The following is a 17,050-nucleotide window of genomic DNA, read 5'->3' as shown; positions in this document are numbered from 1 at the left end:
AGAGGGGAGACAGGAAGAGGAGAAAGGCTTTGTTGCATTATTTCAAGACTGCATTGTCTGGGGGAAGGAGGCAAAAAGAGGAGGCTGAAGGGAGTGGGGAAGTCTCGTTTAACATTTTCAAGAGGCAGGGCCAGAGGTGTAGGAGGGGTGAGGGGGGCCATGGCCCTGGGTGCATTTTTTTTTTTTTTAGGGTGCATTTTTCTCCTCATGCTGCACCGCTTTGCAAGTCCGATCCCACATTCCAGGCTAAAAAAGTAGCATGAGGCTGTGTCAAAATAAAATTTAAGGTCTTATATATATAATAAATGTTCATAAATGTACCAACCAAGCATGTACATAGGTCAGCACAGGAAGACTGACCTGAAACCATTTTGACTCCCAAACTGACCAAATGTTTGCTCTGCAACGAGGGAGGGGGTGTGAGGGAACTTTCCCATTGTCTCAGGAATTGGGAAATCACCATCTCAAAGGGTGACAGACTACCAGGAAAGTCAATCAGATAAGGCATTATCAGATAACCCGGCAGACAGGAAAAACAACAACATTCAGATTTCTGTTGTAGATCACCTTTTCTGTGATGTAGGTTTGTGGGGGTTGGTCTTGGGTTACACCCCTTCTGTGACGTATGTATAATGTATGGAGGGGTGGTCTTGAGCTCCAGGGCAGGGAATTTTAATTCACACTTCAAAACGACCTTGAAGTGTTAATTTTAATTAACACTTCAAAACGACCTTGACAGATTAGAGAACTGGGCCAAAACAAACAAGATGAATTTTAACAGGGAGAAATGTAAAGTATTGCACTTGGGCAAAAAAAATGAGAGGCACAAATACAAGATGGGTGACACCTGGCTTGAGAGCAGTACATGTGAAAAGGATCTAGGAGTCTTGGTTGACCACAAACTTAACATGAGCCAACAGTGTGACGCGGCCGCTAAAAAAGCCAATGCAATTCTGGGCTGCATCAATAGGAGTATAGCATCAAGATCAAGGGAAGTTATAGTGCCACTGTATTCTGCTCTGGTCAGACCTCACCTGGAGTACTGTGTCCAGTTCTGGGCACCACAGTTCAAGAAGGACACTGACAAACTAGAACGTGTACAGAGGAGGGCAACCAAAATGGTCAAAGGCCTGGAAACAATGCCTTATGAGGATCGGCTAAGGGAGCTGGGCATGTTTAGCCTGGAGAAGAGGAGGTTAAGGGGTGATATGATAGCCATGTTCAAATATATAAAAGGATGTCACACAGAGGAGGGGGAAAGGTTGTTTTCTGCTGCTCCAGAGAAGCGGACACGGAGCAATGGATCCAAACTACAAGAAAGAAGATTCCACCTAAACATTAGGAAGAACTTCCTGACAGTAAGAGCTGTTCGACAGTGGAATTTGTTGCCAAGGAGTGTGGTGGAGTCTCCTTCTTTGGAGGTCTTTAAGCAAAGGCTTGACAACCATATGTCAGGAGTGCTCTGATGGTGTTTCCTGCTTGGCAGGGGGTGGGACTCGATGACCCTTGTGGTCTCTTCCAACTCTATGATTCTATGATTCTATGATTCTATGATTCTAATTGTCTATATAAGCACAGGCACACCTTTGTTCTGGGCCCTCCTCCTTTCTCCTGCGTGGGAGGGAAGCACCCTGTTGCAACAGATCAATAAAGATCAGGCTTACTAGCTGCTTTGTTTTAAATATTCTCTGGTTGGCCTCTGTTATTTTCTCCTATCAATAGGGAATCCACGTAAGAACTCTATACGGGCTCTTGGATAAGGGAAAAAGGGTAAATTTTGTTTACAACAGCTGTCAAGGCCTCTGGAGTTGGAAACAGGCCCATGCCCTTCAACTGGGTCTCAACAGCCCTGCTTCATCCATTGCCTTCCTCTTTCTTCTGGTTTCGGAAAGATAGAGAATAACAAGTTAGCTAGGGAAATGCTTACCATCTCCACAGCACGTTCTCCCTGGAGAAGGATGTTCGGAGAGACTCTGCTACTTGGGGAGCTTCTCTGTCCTGGAGACTGATCTGGAAGAAGGAAAGAGAGGATCAGATGTTTCAAAGAATCATAGAATCTTGAGTTGGAAGCGACCACGAGGGCCGTCTAGTTCAGCCCCCTGCAATGCCAGAAGCTTTTGCCCAACGTGGGCCATGTATTTGAATGCAGAGGACCCATCCAACTCTGGTCTGTCGCCCTCAGAACTTAAGAACCTAAGTCCAGAGGTCCATCTAGTCCAGCAATCTGTTTTCATGGTGGCCAACAAGATGTCCACAGGAAGTCTACAAGCAGGGCCTGAGCAGTGCTCAGTGGAGGCTGGTTCATAAGGGCAAATGGCACATTGCCCCACCAACCTCAACCAGCCCCTGCCTGCCTGCCTTCTTACTGACATGCAGTCTAGGGGGCATCAGTGGCCGCCAACTTATTCTCCCCCAGGCTTAGTGTTGCCCTTAAAGACCTCAGCAGGAAAGAGGATGGTGACAAAATGAGAAGGAGTCTGCTCAGTATACCTGAAGGAGCGTCTCCACCCCCATCGTTCTGCCCTGACACTGAGGTCCAGCTCTGGGGGCTTTCTGGTGGTTCCCTCACTGCGAGAAGTGAAGCTACAGGGAACCAGGAAGAGGGCCTTCTCAGTGGTGGCACCCACCCTGTGGAACACCCTCCCATCAGATGTCCAGAAAATAAATACCGTATTTTTTGCTCTATAAGACTCACTTTTTCCCTCCTAAAAAGTAAGGGGAAATGTGTGCGCGTCTTATGGAGCGAATGCAGGCTGCATAGCTATCCCAGAAGCCAGAACAGCAAGAGGGATTGCTGCTTTCACTGCGTAGCGATCCCTCTTGCTGTTCTGGCTTCTGAGATTCAGAATATCTTTTTTCTTGTTTTCCTCCTCCAAAAACTAGGTGCGTCTTGTGGTCTGGTGCATCTTATAGAGCGAAAAATACGGTAACTATCTGACTTTTAGAAGACATCTGAAGGCAACCCTGTTTAGGAAAGTTTTTGACATTTGATGTTTTATCGTGTTTTTAATATTCTGTTGGGAACCACCCAGAGTGGCTGGGGAAACCCAGCCAGATGGGCGGGGTATAAATAATAATAATAATAATAATAATAATAATAATAATAATAATAATTATCTGTTATTGCTTTGACTCCACTTACTGTTGACCTCTCTGCCTTATGCTCTACCAGTTCCAATGGGTGCCAGCCCCCACCGCTGAGCACCTCAGGAGGTTGCCTACGAGGGCAATTCTGCCCTGGGCCTAAAAGGGTTCCCTAGCCCTGCCGCAGAGCAAACTGGGGCCAGCCCCAGGAGAACATGCCTCCTGCCAGCGGACGGCCGAACGGTTCGTCATACTCGTCTTCTGCTTCTCGGCTTGTGGATTTCTCAGCGCTGGATTTCCTGCTCTGTGTGGAGATCAAGGGCAGAGGCGAGTTGGGGTTGGAGTTCCCTTCTCTTGACGACCCTCTCAGAGGCTTCTGTCTGTCCCTGTGGAAACACAAAGGAAAAGAATGAAAAAAGAAACTACAGCAGGGACGCGGGCATCTGACTGAATTGCACCATTTGCTTGAGGAGTTAACGCTAGAATCCGCTTAATCCAGGCATCCCCAAACTCGGCCCTCCAGATGTTTTGGGACTACAACTCCCAGCATCCCTAGCTAACAGGACCCAGTGATCGGGATGATGGGAATAGTAGTCCCAAAACATCTGGAGGGCCAAATTTGGGGATGCCTGTCTTAATCTTAATCACCGAAGAATTGATGCTTTTGAATTGTGGTGCTGGAGGAGACTCTTGAGAGTCCCATGGACTGCAAGAAGATCAAACCTCTCCATTCTTAAGGAAATCAGCCCTGAGTGCTCACTGGAAGGACAGATCCTGAAGCTGAGGCTCCAAGACTTGGCCACCTCATGAGAAGAGAAGACTCCCTGGAAAAGACCCTGATGTTAGGAAAGATTGAGGGCACAAGGAGAAGGGGACGGCAGAGGAGGAGATGGTTGGACAGTGTTCTCGAAGGTACCAGCATGAGTTTGACCAAACTGTGGGAGGCAGAGGAAGACAGGAGTGTCTGGTGTGCTCTGGTCCAGGGGGTCACAAAGAGTCAGAAACGATTAAACGACTAAACAACAACAAGTCTTAATCTTTACCTATAACATTTATAGCCCACTTTTCAGCAGTTATCATCTCCCCTTGACAAGGCAGCTTATAATAATTGCTCAAAATTATCCGCTGCAAGAAAAAACAAGGACACGACGGAAATGGCAGCTAGTCAAACTTCTCTCCTCATTCCCATCGCTGCAGCTCCTACGAATTCCTTAGTCTAGACGTAAGTAATGCAAAAGCTCCACCTGCTGGTAGCTATGGTTACCTTCAATAGCAGAGGTTCTCTGAAAAAAAAATGCACTTCTGTGCTCTATAATGCTGTTCAGCTAACTCTAACGGACTTCGGGTGAAATCCTCTGTCATCACGGCCTGGTGATAGATATGTTTATCCACATGTGGTGGGAGTGCCAGAAAATAAGAGAATTCTGGGAGGTTTTTTATAATGAAATTTTAAAAAATGTTTAAATTTTAATTCAACAAAAAACCTGAGGCGTTTTTACTTGGTATTATGTCACGAGAAATGACAAAAACTGCCTGACCTATATTTATATACGTTACCACCATAGCAAGGATGCTAATAGCCAAAAGTTGGAAAAGTAACAATATTCCCACGAAAACTGACTGGTTAGAAAAAATGATTGAATGCTCACAGCTCGGAAAATTATCTGGGAGATTAAGAGGAAACACCACACAAAGAGTTAACAAGGATTGGTCAATATTTAATGATTATCTATCTATCTATCTATCTATATATATTAAACCACGTGTTGTGAAGAACTTACTCTGTGCTGCAGAGCCTCTTAATTTCTTCTTTCAGGCTCTTGTTTTCCTCTCTCACCTTGTTCATTTCATTACCTGTAATGGAGAGAAGGAAGAGGTTTCTGTATTAGGTGAAGCTGGATGCATTCTCTGATTTCTAACGCTCAGAAGTGGGCATACACAGGTGGCATTTTGCAGCCATCTCCCGATGTTGCATCCCCCTACTCGAGCTTCAAGGACAATGTTCCACCCATTCTTTACTAAATAAAGAGAGATGGACACGACTCTCGTGCATCGCTCTCTCTGACTGTGAGGAGACACCAGATTTCCTCCGCGCTTACTGAGGATGAAGATGTGCTGAAGGCTCTGGAAATGGGCCTTGCCAAACTCGCGTTGCTTCTTCTTCGCAAGCTCCTGGGTCACTTGGCATCTGTCACAGAGACCAGCTCGCAACCTTTAAAAGGTAATTCAGAGACAAGGAGAACGTCACCTCTTGATTTTTATTTTTCTGTAATAATTTTTATTTGATTTTACAAATATTAGTTTATAACAATCCAAATTACATATCTTTATTTAGAGATTTCTCCAAATCTCTGGACTTCCCACCTTCCCCTCAATGGTTCCTATTGTACATTATTCCACATTATTGTACATTATTCCACATATGATAAAAGGTACGAGAACGTCACATCTTTTGAGCAGAGAAGCTGTCCTGGAATGATGGCCTGAAAGACACACACCCATCACACTTAGTCATTCCTTCTATAGTGGTACCTCAGGTTAAGTACTTAATTCGTTTTGGAGGTCCGTTCTTAACCTGAAACTGTTCTTAACCTGAAGCACCGCTTTAGCTAATGGGGCCTCCCGCTGCTGCCATGCCGCCGGAGCACGATTTCTGTTCTCATCCTGAAGCAAAGTTCTTAACCCAAGGTACTATTTCTGGGTTAGCGGAGTCTGTAACCTGAAGCGTATGTAGCCTGAAGCGTATGTAACCCGAGGTACCACTGTATTTCCAAAGTTTCTGATTTCCAATGAGAGCCAGTGTGGATCAGTGGTTAGAGTGCTGGAATTACTGCTCCGTGATTGCATTCATGGGATTTTTGTCTATCACATGACGGTGTATGTTTTGATTCCACAAAGTGGGAAGTGACGGAGACAGGATGTTTGTGCTACTGTCTTCCATGAAGTGGGACTATTGTCCTTTGTTCTTTTTCCTCTTTGCTGTCTGATGCCAGAAAGAGAGGGAGCCATGTTGCAGTGCTCCGTGTGTGTTTATATGTAAATAAAGTAGATTAGCCAAAATGCTGAGTTGCTGAGGTCTGTTACGCAAACTGCGAAGACTCTGTGGATCCCTAAGTGTGCCGATGTCTGTTGGCATCGGTCGCTGTGATGTTCGGGCAAAAGAAAGCTTTTGAAGCTCCCAAACGATCGACCAGGAGGGAGAGAACATGCCAGTCAGGCATATGCCTCTGCCAGGGTCCTACTCGAGTGTAGGCTGAACTCCTGACAGGACTAAGACCCAGGAGACCGGGGCTCAAATCCCCAAATCGAGAGCCAGTGTGGTGTAGTGGTTAAGAGCGGTAGTCTCGTAATCTGGGGAACCGGGTTCGCGTCTCCGCTCCTCCACATGCAGCTGCTGGGTGACCTTGGGCCAGTCACACTTCTCTGAAGTCTCTCAGCCCCACTCACCTCACAGAGTGTTTGTTGTGGGGGAGGAAGGGAAAGGAGAATGTTAGCCGCTTTGAGACTCCTTAAAGGGAGTGAAAGGCGGGATATCAAATCCAAACTCTTCTTCTTCACTTGGCCGTGAAGCTCACTGGGTGACTTTGGGCCACTCACTGCCTCTCAGCCTTGCCTACCTCTCAGGGTTGTGGAGGGGATTAAATGAGGAAGGGGAGAAAGAATGATGTGAAATTATTTAGGTACGCAGTGACAGCAGCTAGAATTTTGATGACCCAGAAATGGAAACGGGAAGAAATGCCGACGAGGGAAGAATGGAGAATGAAACCAATGGAATATGCAGAAATGGACAAATTAATGGGGAAAATTCGGAACCAACGCGATCAGAGATTCACCGAGGACTGGAATAAATATATCAAAAATGTATGTGAGGAGCAATTAACGCTTGTTGGCTTTCAAGAAGCTCTGTGAAAATGATTGATAGAAATATTGCTTAAAAGATATGTTAAGATTAAGATTGTTAAAGCGCAATATAAATTTAAGAAATGTGAGTAATAGTGATAATATGGAAAATTGTCAGATAGGCTGAGGGAAGTCTAAAAGATGTATATGTTAGAAGTGGATGTTAAACATGGATGGAATGTATATTGGAAATTGAATAAAAATTAATTATTAAAAATAAAAAAAATAAAAAATAAAAAATGAGGAAGGGGAGAACCTTGTATACCACCTTGAGCTCACTAGAGGAAAAGGTGGCACATAAGTGCAATAAAATAAATAAATGAATCAATGTTTGGGCTGTGAGTGCCACAACTTATAAAAGAAAAAAACCCAGCACCATTTGCGAGCTTCAAGGTTTTCAGGGGTGCAAAGAAATCTTGGGGGAGAATCCTCCAAAAACAGCCCCCAGGGAGTCAAAGAAAGATGGGCAAGTGGACTGATATGGGTTTAGTGGGTTTATTTAAAAAATAAATATGCCAGGAATCTGGCAGAGCAGTTCCAGCAATGTTTGGCCTTTTAAAGGGAAAATAGGATCCATTGAATAAGGGTGAGATGAATTAAGAAAAATGGAATGTGGATCTAAGGAATGGAGTCATTTGTTTCAATTACAGGTTATAAAAAAACAATGAACCCTGTAAAGGAAAAATTAGTGTTATATATATATTACAGAAGACTGAATGTTATGTTTGAAAAGAAGATTCTTAAGCCTATTTGTAGACTGTGTTGCGCTGATAAATGTAATCTGAATACTGAAATACTGTTCAAAGGGGAAGAGGGGTTCATTTATATTTATACTTTAATCAATATTAATTTTTTAAAATAGCTTGGTATGGGAATATAAATAAAGAGTGTGCCTTTTGGACTCATGGGCTATAGGCTGCTATCTGAGATGCACCAAGTATCCCCTAATTGGGAAGAAACAAAATAAAAAAAAAAATCCTTCTAGTAGCACCTTAGAGAGCAACTAAGTTTGTTACTGGTATGAGCTTTTGTGTGCATGCACACTTCTTCAGATACCACGAAAGCTCATACCAATAACAAACTTAGTTGGTCTCTAAGGTGCCACTGGAAGGAATTTTTTTATTTTGTTTTCACTATGACAGACCAACATGGCTACCTACCTGTAACTAATTGGGAAGGTGTGTATACCTTGAATACAGAGAGAAAAGAGAAATAGAAACAGAAGCCTTTTACAAAGTAAGGCCAAAAGGTCAAGGGAAAAAAAGATGTACTACATTACTATGCATAGCATGAATGGAGAACCTGTGGCATGCCTAATCTACATCTCTGGGGATCAGTTAAGTGTGTACTGGAATTCACAGTGCTCTTATTTCTCAAGCATTCTCAGATGGCAATTGAGGCTGCTGATGGTAGCGGCATCGGTGGGCAGCAGAAAAAGCTGGGTTGGCATAGCTAGCACCTGAACTGTTGTACCTGTTTTCCAACACTTTCACGTTCTCTTTTAGGACTTTCTGTTGCTCTCGTAGCTGGTGGTTTTTGGCGAACAGCTCTTCGATTCTCTGGGTGTCTCTGATACAGGGAGAGCACAAGGAGCAAAATGAGGTCGGCAGATTCCCACACCCTTAAACAACATAGTAAGCTACTATAGACAGAGTCGCATTGTTGATCCAGCTTATAGAATCATAGAATCATAGAGTTGGAAGGGACCACAAGGGCCATCGAGTCCAACCCCCTGCGAAGCAGGAAACACCATCAGAGCACTCCTGACGTATGGTTGTCAAGCCTCTGCTTAAAGACCTCCAAAGAAGGAGACTCCACCACACTCCTTGGCAGCAAATTCCACTGTCGGAACAGCTCTTACTGTCAGGAAGTTCTTCCTAATGTTTAGGTGGAAACTTCTTTCTTGTAGTTTGGATCCATTGCTCCATGTCCACTTCTCTGGAGCAGCAGAAAACAACCTTTCTCCCTCCTCTATATGACATCCTTTTATATATTTGAACATGGCTATCATATCACCCCTTAACCTACTCTTCTCCAGGCTAAACATGCCCAGCTCCCTTAGCCGTTCCTCATAAGGCATTGTTTCCAGGCCTTTGACCATTTTGGTTGCCCTCCTCTGGACACGTTCCAGTTTGTCAGTGTCCTTCTTGAACTGTGGTGCCCAGAACTGGACACAGTACTCCAGGTGAGGTCTGACCAGAGCAGAATACAGTGGCACTATTACTTCCCTTGATCTAGATGCTATACTCCTATTGATGCAGCCCAGAATTGCATTGGCTTTTTTAGCTGCCGCGTCACACTGTTGGCTCATGTCAAGTTTGTGGTCAACCAAGACTCCTAGATCCTTTTCACATGTACTGCTCTCAAGCCAGGTGTCTTTTGGACTCATGGGCTATAGGCTGCTATCTGAGATGCACCATGTATCCCCTAATTGGGAAGAAACAAAAGCTTGCTCAGTACTGTTCATACCTAGGGAACCTTTGACCCTCCAGCTGCTGCTGAACTAGAATTCCCAACAGCCTTGGCCATTGACCATGCTTGTTGTGACTGATGGAAGTTCAGCAACATCTGGAGCAGGGGTCAGCAAACTTTTTCAGCAGGAGGCTGGTCCACTGTCTCTCAGACTTTGTGGGGGGCTGGACTATATTTTGAAGAAGGAAGAAAAAGAACGAATTCCTATGCCCCACATATAACCCAGAGATGCATTTTAAATAAAAGCACACATTCTACTCATGTAAAAACACCAGGCAGGGCCCACAAATAACTCAGAGATGCATTTAAAATAAAAGGACACATGTGATTCATGTAAAAACATGCTGATTCCCGGATTGTCCATGGGCTGGATTTAGAAGACAATTGGGCCGGATTCGGCCCCCAGGCCTTAGTTTGCCTGCCCATGATCTGGAGCATCAAATGTTCCCCACATCTGGTTTACACTGGCTGGCAGGGTTTAAATGTGGGATTAAATTTGGGGCCTTCTGCCACTGAGGTACAACCCCAAACAAATTGTTGTTAGCAGTGGGATTCAAATCCGCACCTCTGAGGATGAAAGGGACCTGAACGCAACACCCAAGACCATTTGGCCATCCTGACACCCCACCCCATGCTTGATGTGGAGACGAATAGACTGATGGAAGTTTGTAGCATAATCCATGCTGAAGAAAGCGCGTAAGGAACAGGCGTTGAAAAACTGCTCTCCACTGTCAAAGCACCTGTGGCAGCCATGTTCTCTCCGCCATTTTGTATGAACCCAGCCACAGCTGTGAATGTGTTCCCACGACAATTGTCTTTGGGGGGGGGGGCATATTGCGTGAACCGGCCCCAGATTTTCTGAAATGGCCTCAAGTCCATCTTAGCCACAGCAAAAAAGAGCATAATATGTGCTTCACTCACCGGCATCTCTCATTGGTGAGCTCGTTCAGTTTTGTTTGCAGGCCTGAAAGAGTTAAAAGAACATTTGCATGAGACTCTGGATCCTCGCTGCATGTCACATGACACTGTCACATGATAAGCCTAAAGCATGTTGGTAAAGGGGGCTTTCATTCAGGCTGGCTAGCTGGCACCAGTGGAGGCTGGTCCATTGCCCTGGCATGGTAGACCCCTCAAAAAATGCCCCGTCAGCCCACCACCCTATGCCACTGGTTTATGGCAGTGGTGGTGAAGCAGAGGCAGTGAAAGTTGCGTCTTGGGAAGAGGTGTCTGTTAAAGAAAATTCTGGGTTGAGAGACTACTCAGCAGCCCAGCTCATCGGGGTCCAAGTCCCCTGTGGGTCCATGCGGTCAGTAAAAGAAGAAAATTCCAGCCAAGCAATTTGGAGCAAAACAGCAGTCAATAGACTTAGATCCTTCATTGTTGCGCAACAGGTTCCAACAGCAGTAAGAACCCTGAACATGGGGCGACATTCACTTTTAAAACTTTCCCTCCATATCCCAGAACACAGTTTGCACAGCATCATCAACACATCATTGCTACATCACTAAAATGTCAGAAAGGGGAGGGTTACACAAGATTAGCCTAGACAGATGCGTCAGGGCAACACCCAAATACAGTGGTACCTCGGGTTACAGACGCTTCAGGTTACAGATGCTTCAGGTTACAGACTCCGCTAACCCAGAAATAGTACCTTGGGTTAAGAACTTTGCTTCAGGATGAGAACAGAAATCGTGCTCCGGTGGAGCGGCGGCAGCAGGAGGCCCCATTAGCTAAAGTGGTACCTCAGGTTAAGAACGGACCTCCAAAACGAATTAAGTTCTTAACTGGAGGTACCACTGTAATTTTTAAAACTAGGTATCTTCCCTGAGCTGTCAAGTCGAAAGGATACATTCAGCCATAATATTTGTAACATGCATGAAGGGCTAAATTTGGGCCCTGTATCTGAAATTCCCCACCCTTGCTGTATTTACCTAACCAGAAGTTCTGCTGACCATGCTTCTCTTCCTGAATTAAGCACTGACCTTTTTTTTTAATCTTCTTTTAAAATGCCTCTCTTACCTTGGACTTCCTTCTCATGCAATTCCTTCAGTTTGTTCAAGAATTCAGCAAAGTTTTCTGCGGCCATGATCTCCGTGTGGTCACGGGGTGCGCCCAACTTGGTGGGGCAGAAATGAAACCAGGTGCTTCCTGTTCAGTTTTTTCTCTACCATCCGGTTTGTAGTCTATAATGAAAGCATGAATAAACGTAATGAATAATATCAAATGGGTCAAACTGGGTTTTTAATAATGTAGAATTGGAAGGGACCCGAGGTCATCTAGTCCAACCCACCGCAATACAGGAATTCTGCCCACAGCTGTCCCTGGGTGGGCTCAAACCATCAAACTTCTGGCTAATTCATTGCGCCAGAGTTTATTAAGCCTAACCCCACCCCCAATAAACACGTGCACGGCCCTTCTTTCTGTGCTAAATAATAATAATAATAATAATAATAATAATAATAATAATAATAATAATAATAATAATAATTTTTTATTTATACCCCGCCCATCTCGCTGAGTTTCCCCAGCCACTCTGGGCGGCTCCAAATCGAGTGTTAAAAACAATACAGCATTAAATATTAAAAACTTCCCTAAACAGGACTGCCTTCAGATGTCTTCTAAAAGTCAGGTAGTTGTTTATTTCCTTGGCATCTGAAGGGAGGGTGTTCCACAGGGCGGGTGCCACTACCGAGAAGGCCCTCTGCCTGGTTCTCTGTAACCTCACTTCTCACAATGAGGGAACCGCCAGAAGGCCCTCGGAGCTGGATCTCAGTGTCCAGGCTGAATGATTGGGGTGGAGATTCTCCTTCAGGTATACAGGACCAAGGCCTTTTAGGCACACACATTTTGTTCACAAATGAGGTTTCTCATGGGTTTCTAACTTAAAAATGACCTTGTAGACTTATCACATTAAGCTTTCTTCGGTAACAGCATATGCAGTTGCCAACTGGTACAGTGGTACCTCGGGTTAAGTACTTAATTCATTCCGGAGGTTCCTACTTAACCTGAAACTGTTCTTAACCTGAAGTGCCACTTTAGCTAATGGGGCCTCCTGCTGCTGCCGCGCCGCCGGAGCACGATTTCTATTCTCAACCTGAAGCAAAGTTCTTAACCTGAAGCACTATTTCTGGGTTAGTGGAGTCTGTAACCTGAAGCGTATGTAACCTGAGGTACCACTGTATATGAATGGAGTAAGGAGGTGGAGCCTTAGGAAAATCAGGAGGCGAATGTTTCAACAACCTGTCTGGGCCCATGAGCACATTTGGAATTTTGAGGACATGCCATGGGCATCAGGCATGAAATGGCTGCTCTAGCGGCAAGGCATGTCACAAAATGGCAGCCGCAAGGTGTGGCACAGCCAATCTTGTAAATAAGTGTGCAATGGCTCCTAACCACCACCACCCCCCTCTCTCAAAGTTTACTGGCCCAGCTGCCTCCCTATACTTGTTTCCGTCCGGTGCAGCACATCTGCAGTATTTTAAAAACAAAAACAAGCAACTCATCAGTGCTCAGATTGTATCAAAATCTATTTTAAAAACTGCATCATTACCTAGTCGCCTAGAGAAAGACTTTTGCTCGCCATAGGTGAACAGGAAAATGGCTCCGAAGCCCGAAATAAACTTAATGAGCTGGATTACATTCTAAACTACCCGCTTCTCACAGGCAAGTATTGCGTTTGCACAGATGTCCTTTGGACACCTGCCTTAATCATTACCCTTAAGTGGTGTTTTATTTCTCCGGTGGTTTTCCAAAGGTGTCATTAGTTTCAGAGGCTTTGCAAATCCCATTCAGGACCATTGGCAGGCTCTAATGGGAAAGGCTTTCATGAAGACAAATCTTTCCAGAAAGCTCAAATTGCATTGATACCTATGCCTGGAGCCCCACCCTCCTGACACCCAGGGCTCACTTAAAGGTAGCACGTGCATTTGTAGGTTCAGTAAGTTGAAAGCAAGGAGCTGTTTCTTTTTTCTTTTAGAAAAGGATCTTGACGTTTTCTACATGCGCACACAAAGCGCAACACCACTCAAGCAACTCAGAGGCCCGTTAATCATTCTCTAGGGATTGCTTTTGTGGCATTTTCACCAGGTCTTTCCTAATCTTGCCGTAGCGGAGAAGTTTCCCGGCTTCCGAATGAAATTTCGGTGTGTTATGTTACACAGAGAAGTCATTTGATAGCTGCTTGCTAAACAGGAAGGATGACTCTCATCAGCCAAGTGGTGCTCTTGCAAAAGAAAAAAGAAAAGAAAAGAAAAGAAAAAAGAAAAGAAAAGAAAAGAACTTCATTCATTTAATCTGCACATGCATTATCTACACTTCATAACATACCACACTTGGGTGCGGTGGGGATCAGTATGTGGAGAGGAAAGGGTTAATCTTTCCCTTCTTCCAGTTCCCACCTGCCTGAAAATTCACCCTTCCTTCTTGGCAGTTAGGCTAAAGTGACTCCCATACAAAGCACACAGCTCCCTCCCCTCCCAAATCCTGGGAACTGTAGTTTAAGGGTGCAAGGAACTGTAGTTCTGCAAGGGGTCGATTCTAGTTCCCAGGAGGGGAACTAGAGGGAACGAGAACTTTAGGGGAAGTCATTTGCTTTAAATGTGCTTTAAATGTATGGCGTGGACGTACGTTCTGTTTGCTTGCTGAAAGGACTAGCTAACAGGAGATGGGAAAGACTTTTGACTGAAACTGTGCTGCCCATTAGCCACCACTTAGCTAGCAGTTTAAGGAAACAGGAGATATTCTGGATTGGTAGCATTGGAGGAGCAAAGGTCATGAGCAAAGGTCATGTTGGAATGTGAGGGCAAAAAGAGACAAGGGGAAGGTAGTTAAACCTTTACCAAGACACCTTCAGGCAGTGCATAGATAGATTCTGTGGTGCAAATGAGGACAAATACCGGCTAAAGCAAGGGTATAGATTTCTGTTTTGGAACTTATCAGCAAGCTGAGAAGTGTCTCCCATAGAAATGGCTAAGTACCGCCCCGCTTACTCTGTTCTGCCTGATGCATATTCCATTCTATAAACCGAGATAACAGGATCGTATAATCAATGGCAGGGAAACAAATTATCCCTGGAAATGAATTGCAATGATATCCTCATAAACTTGCAACCACTCCTGAGTGATGACGGGTCAGTGCCCCCCCATTTTATATAATGATCATGCAAATAAAGAGGATTTATTTATAAGTTCTGGGCCCAAGGCAAATAATGAGGTCCTTAATTGAGTTGCCCTTTGTCTTAAGCATAATTTATAAGAATGGTGTCTGATAGGTGCATTAAGTTACTTCGGGGGTTCGGGTGGGGCAAGCCAAGATGTTTTGTCTTACTAACCATCTAAGCCCAAATGGACCCTTCCTAGTGGAGAATGCAAAAATGAAAAGTTTTTCTAAAACCCGTTCTGTGCCAACGCCAGTGCTTGCAGAAAACAATGCATAATGGAAATTGTAGCTGTTTTCTCTTTCGATCAAGGCCAGAGCCTAACACTACATCCAACAGAGTTGTCTCATTTGTGCAAGGATTTCCACTTGTTCTAGGTAAAGGTAAAGGGACCCCTGACCATTAGGTCCAGTCGTGACCGACTCTAGGGTTGCGGCGCTCATCTTGCTTTATTGGCCGAGGGAGCAGGCATACAGCTTCCGGGTCATGTGGCCAGCATGACTAAGCCGCTTCTGGAGAACCAGAGCAGCGCACGGAAACGCTGTTTACCTTCCCGCTGGAGTGGTACCTATTTATCTATGTGTACTTTGACGTGCTTTCAAACTGCTAGGTTGGCAGGAGCACGGACTGAGAAATGGGAGCTCACCCTGTCACGGGGATTCGAACCACCGACCTTCTGATCTGCAAGTCCTAGGCTCTGTGGTTTAACCCACAGCACCACCCGCGTCTCACACCCACTTGCTCTACTTGCCTCCAAAATACCATTCTGGGAGTTTCCTAACTCTCTAGAGCATTGTGTATGTGTGTGTCAGTCAATTTTTGAGGGAGGGTGAACCAGGTGCCCCCCATGCAGGTGCCCCAGTGTGGCCCAGACCGGTCCTCCTCTCTGCCCGCCAAGGGCTACGTCAACCAGCTGGGCTCTGCTCTGCTCAGGCTGGCAGGGGGCTCAGCGCAGCTCCACTTTGCTCTGGTGGGGTCACTACAGCGGCAACCAACACTACACCGCTGCCCCCCAACTGACTGTCAGGGACCATGCTGAGGAGGGCTGCACTGAGGAGGAATGGTGGGAGCCACCCCCTCCCCCTGATCCTGAATCTTCCCAGGAGCAGGAGGACAGTATAGCTTTGGAGCAGTGGTTTGCAGAGGGGCACAGTTTGGAAGGCAGTAGCTGGGAAACACTGGATGGGGAACAGCTAGGAGAAGAAACACTGGAAGAGAGAGAGTTAACAGATTGATTCACAGTCTCTGGATAGCATTCACCCCTTTCTCCAAAGACACAGAGAAAGTGTTAGAACAGAAAGCGCAGAGGGTACAAGCTCAGATTGCAAAATGTTGGAGTGACATAGATTGATAGGGACAGAAGGGGGGACTGAGCCTTAATTGGGAACACCGCCATTTCTAGGGAGACGTGCTCTTCTCTCTCTCACTGTGATTATTAAAGAATCGAATTGGTAAGATGGTACCTTCATTTGATCTTCTCATTTACTGCCATGGGGGAGGAAGCTGATTCCCCAAAGCCTGACACCCTCCTTGACTCCCCCCCCCCATCCCCATGCAGAGTACTTCCTATCCACGTGTCCCCACTACTACATCAACGGGACACAGCTCACACATCCTCCACTGTCCTGAGAAAACCCCTTCATCTCAATTTTATTTTATCCTTGGGTAGAAAAATGCACACCAATAAATAAGTTTTAGAGAGGGGCTAGATTAGACGTGGACATCTTTTTAAAAAGAAAAAATCAAGACTCCTTACACTTTGATCCGCTCCCCCTTTCTTTCCACCCAGGGCAAGCCCGGCCCTCTGCCTGCCCCTCAGAGTTGGCGCGTCATCTGGGGTTGAGACTCAGTGGCAACGTCCTCCCAGCAGCTGCTATGAGATGCCCAACGGAGGAGGCTGGCAATGGTGGCCATGGGGAGGCAACGGGGTGCTATCTTGCAGCCGCCATTGCCCCTGCCATCGCTCAAGACCAGCGCCAGCTCATCTTCCTCACTGAGTTTGGCAGCACCGGCAGGGGAAATAGGGATATTCTGGGATCAGATCAGAAGCTGGGGTGGCGTTTGTAATTCCAGGACTGCCCCCTGGAAAATCTGTATACTTGGAGGGTATGAGTACTGTACATTCTTAGAACAGAGACAGTCCATCACCATCCAAACTATCATTCACTCTACAGTGGTAACTCAGGTTAAGTATTTAATTTGTTCCAGAGGTCCGTTCTTAACCTGAAACTGTTCTTAACCTGAAGCATCACTTTAGCTAATGGGGCCTCCTGCTGCTGCTGCGCCGCCGGAGCATGATTTCTGTTCTCCTCCTGAAGCAAAGTTCTTAACCCGAGGTACTATTTCTGGGTTAGCGGAGTCTGCAACCTAAAGCGTATGTAACCCGAGGTACCACTGTATTTCCAAAGTGGCAGAAAAGCTCTCTCCCCTTTAGTCTTC

At 45.5% G+C, this 17,050-nt stretch overlaps 1 protein-coding gene across 1 annotated transcript in view; it reads right to left on the bottom strand.

Moving 5' to 3' along the window:
- RBBP8NL (RBBP8 N-terminal like) overlaps positions 1-17,050 on the bottom strand; it is a 38,568-nt gene that overhangs the window by 13,645 nt on the left and 7,873 nt on the right. Inside the window, exons 2-8 of the mRNA XM_083447417.1 lie at positions 11,476-11,639; positions 10,378-10,420; positions 8,458-8,553; positions 5,184-5,296; positions 4,866-4,938; positions 3,304-3,470; positions 1,928-2,010 (exon numbers count right to left, since the gene is read on the bottom strand). Of these exons, the coding sequence (XP_083303543.1) occupies positions 1,928-2,010; positions 3,304-3,470; positions 4,866-4,938; positions 5,184-5,296; positions 8,458-8,553; positions 10,378-10,420; positions 11,476-11,542 (642 nt within the window). The 5' untranslated portion in view covers positions 11,543-11,639. The remainder of the gene's footprint in view (positions 1-1,927; positions 2,011-3,303; positions 3,471-4,865; positions 4,939-5,183; positions 5,297-8,457; positions 8,554-10,377; positions 10,421-11,475; positions 11,640-17,050) is intronic.

The sequence above is a fragment of the Podarcis tiliguerta genome (assembly GCF_965153285.1).
Source record: "Podarcis tiliguerta genome assembly, chromosome: 6".
NCBI classification, from domain to species: Eukaryota; Metazoa; Chordata; class Lepidosauria; order Squamata; family Lacertidae; genus Podarcis; species Podarcis tiliguerta.
The sequence above is the reverse complement of the archived record's forward strand: the minus strand, read 5'-3'. Positions and strand labels throughout refer to the sequence as shown.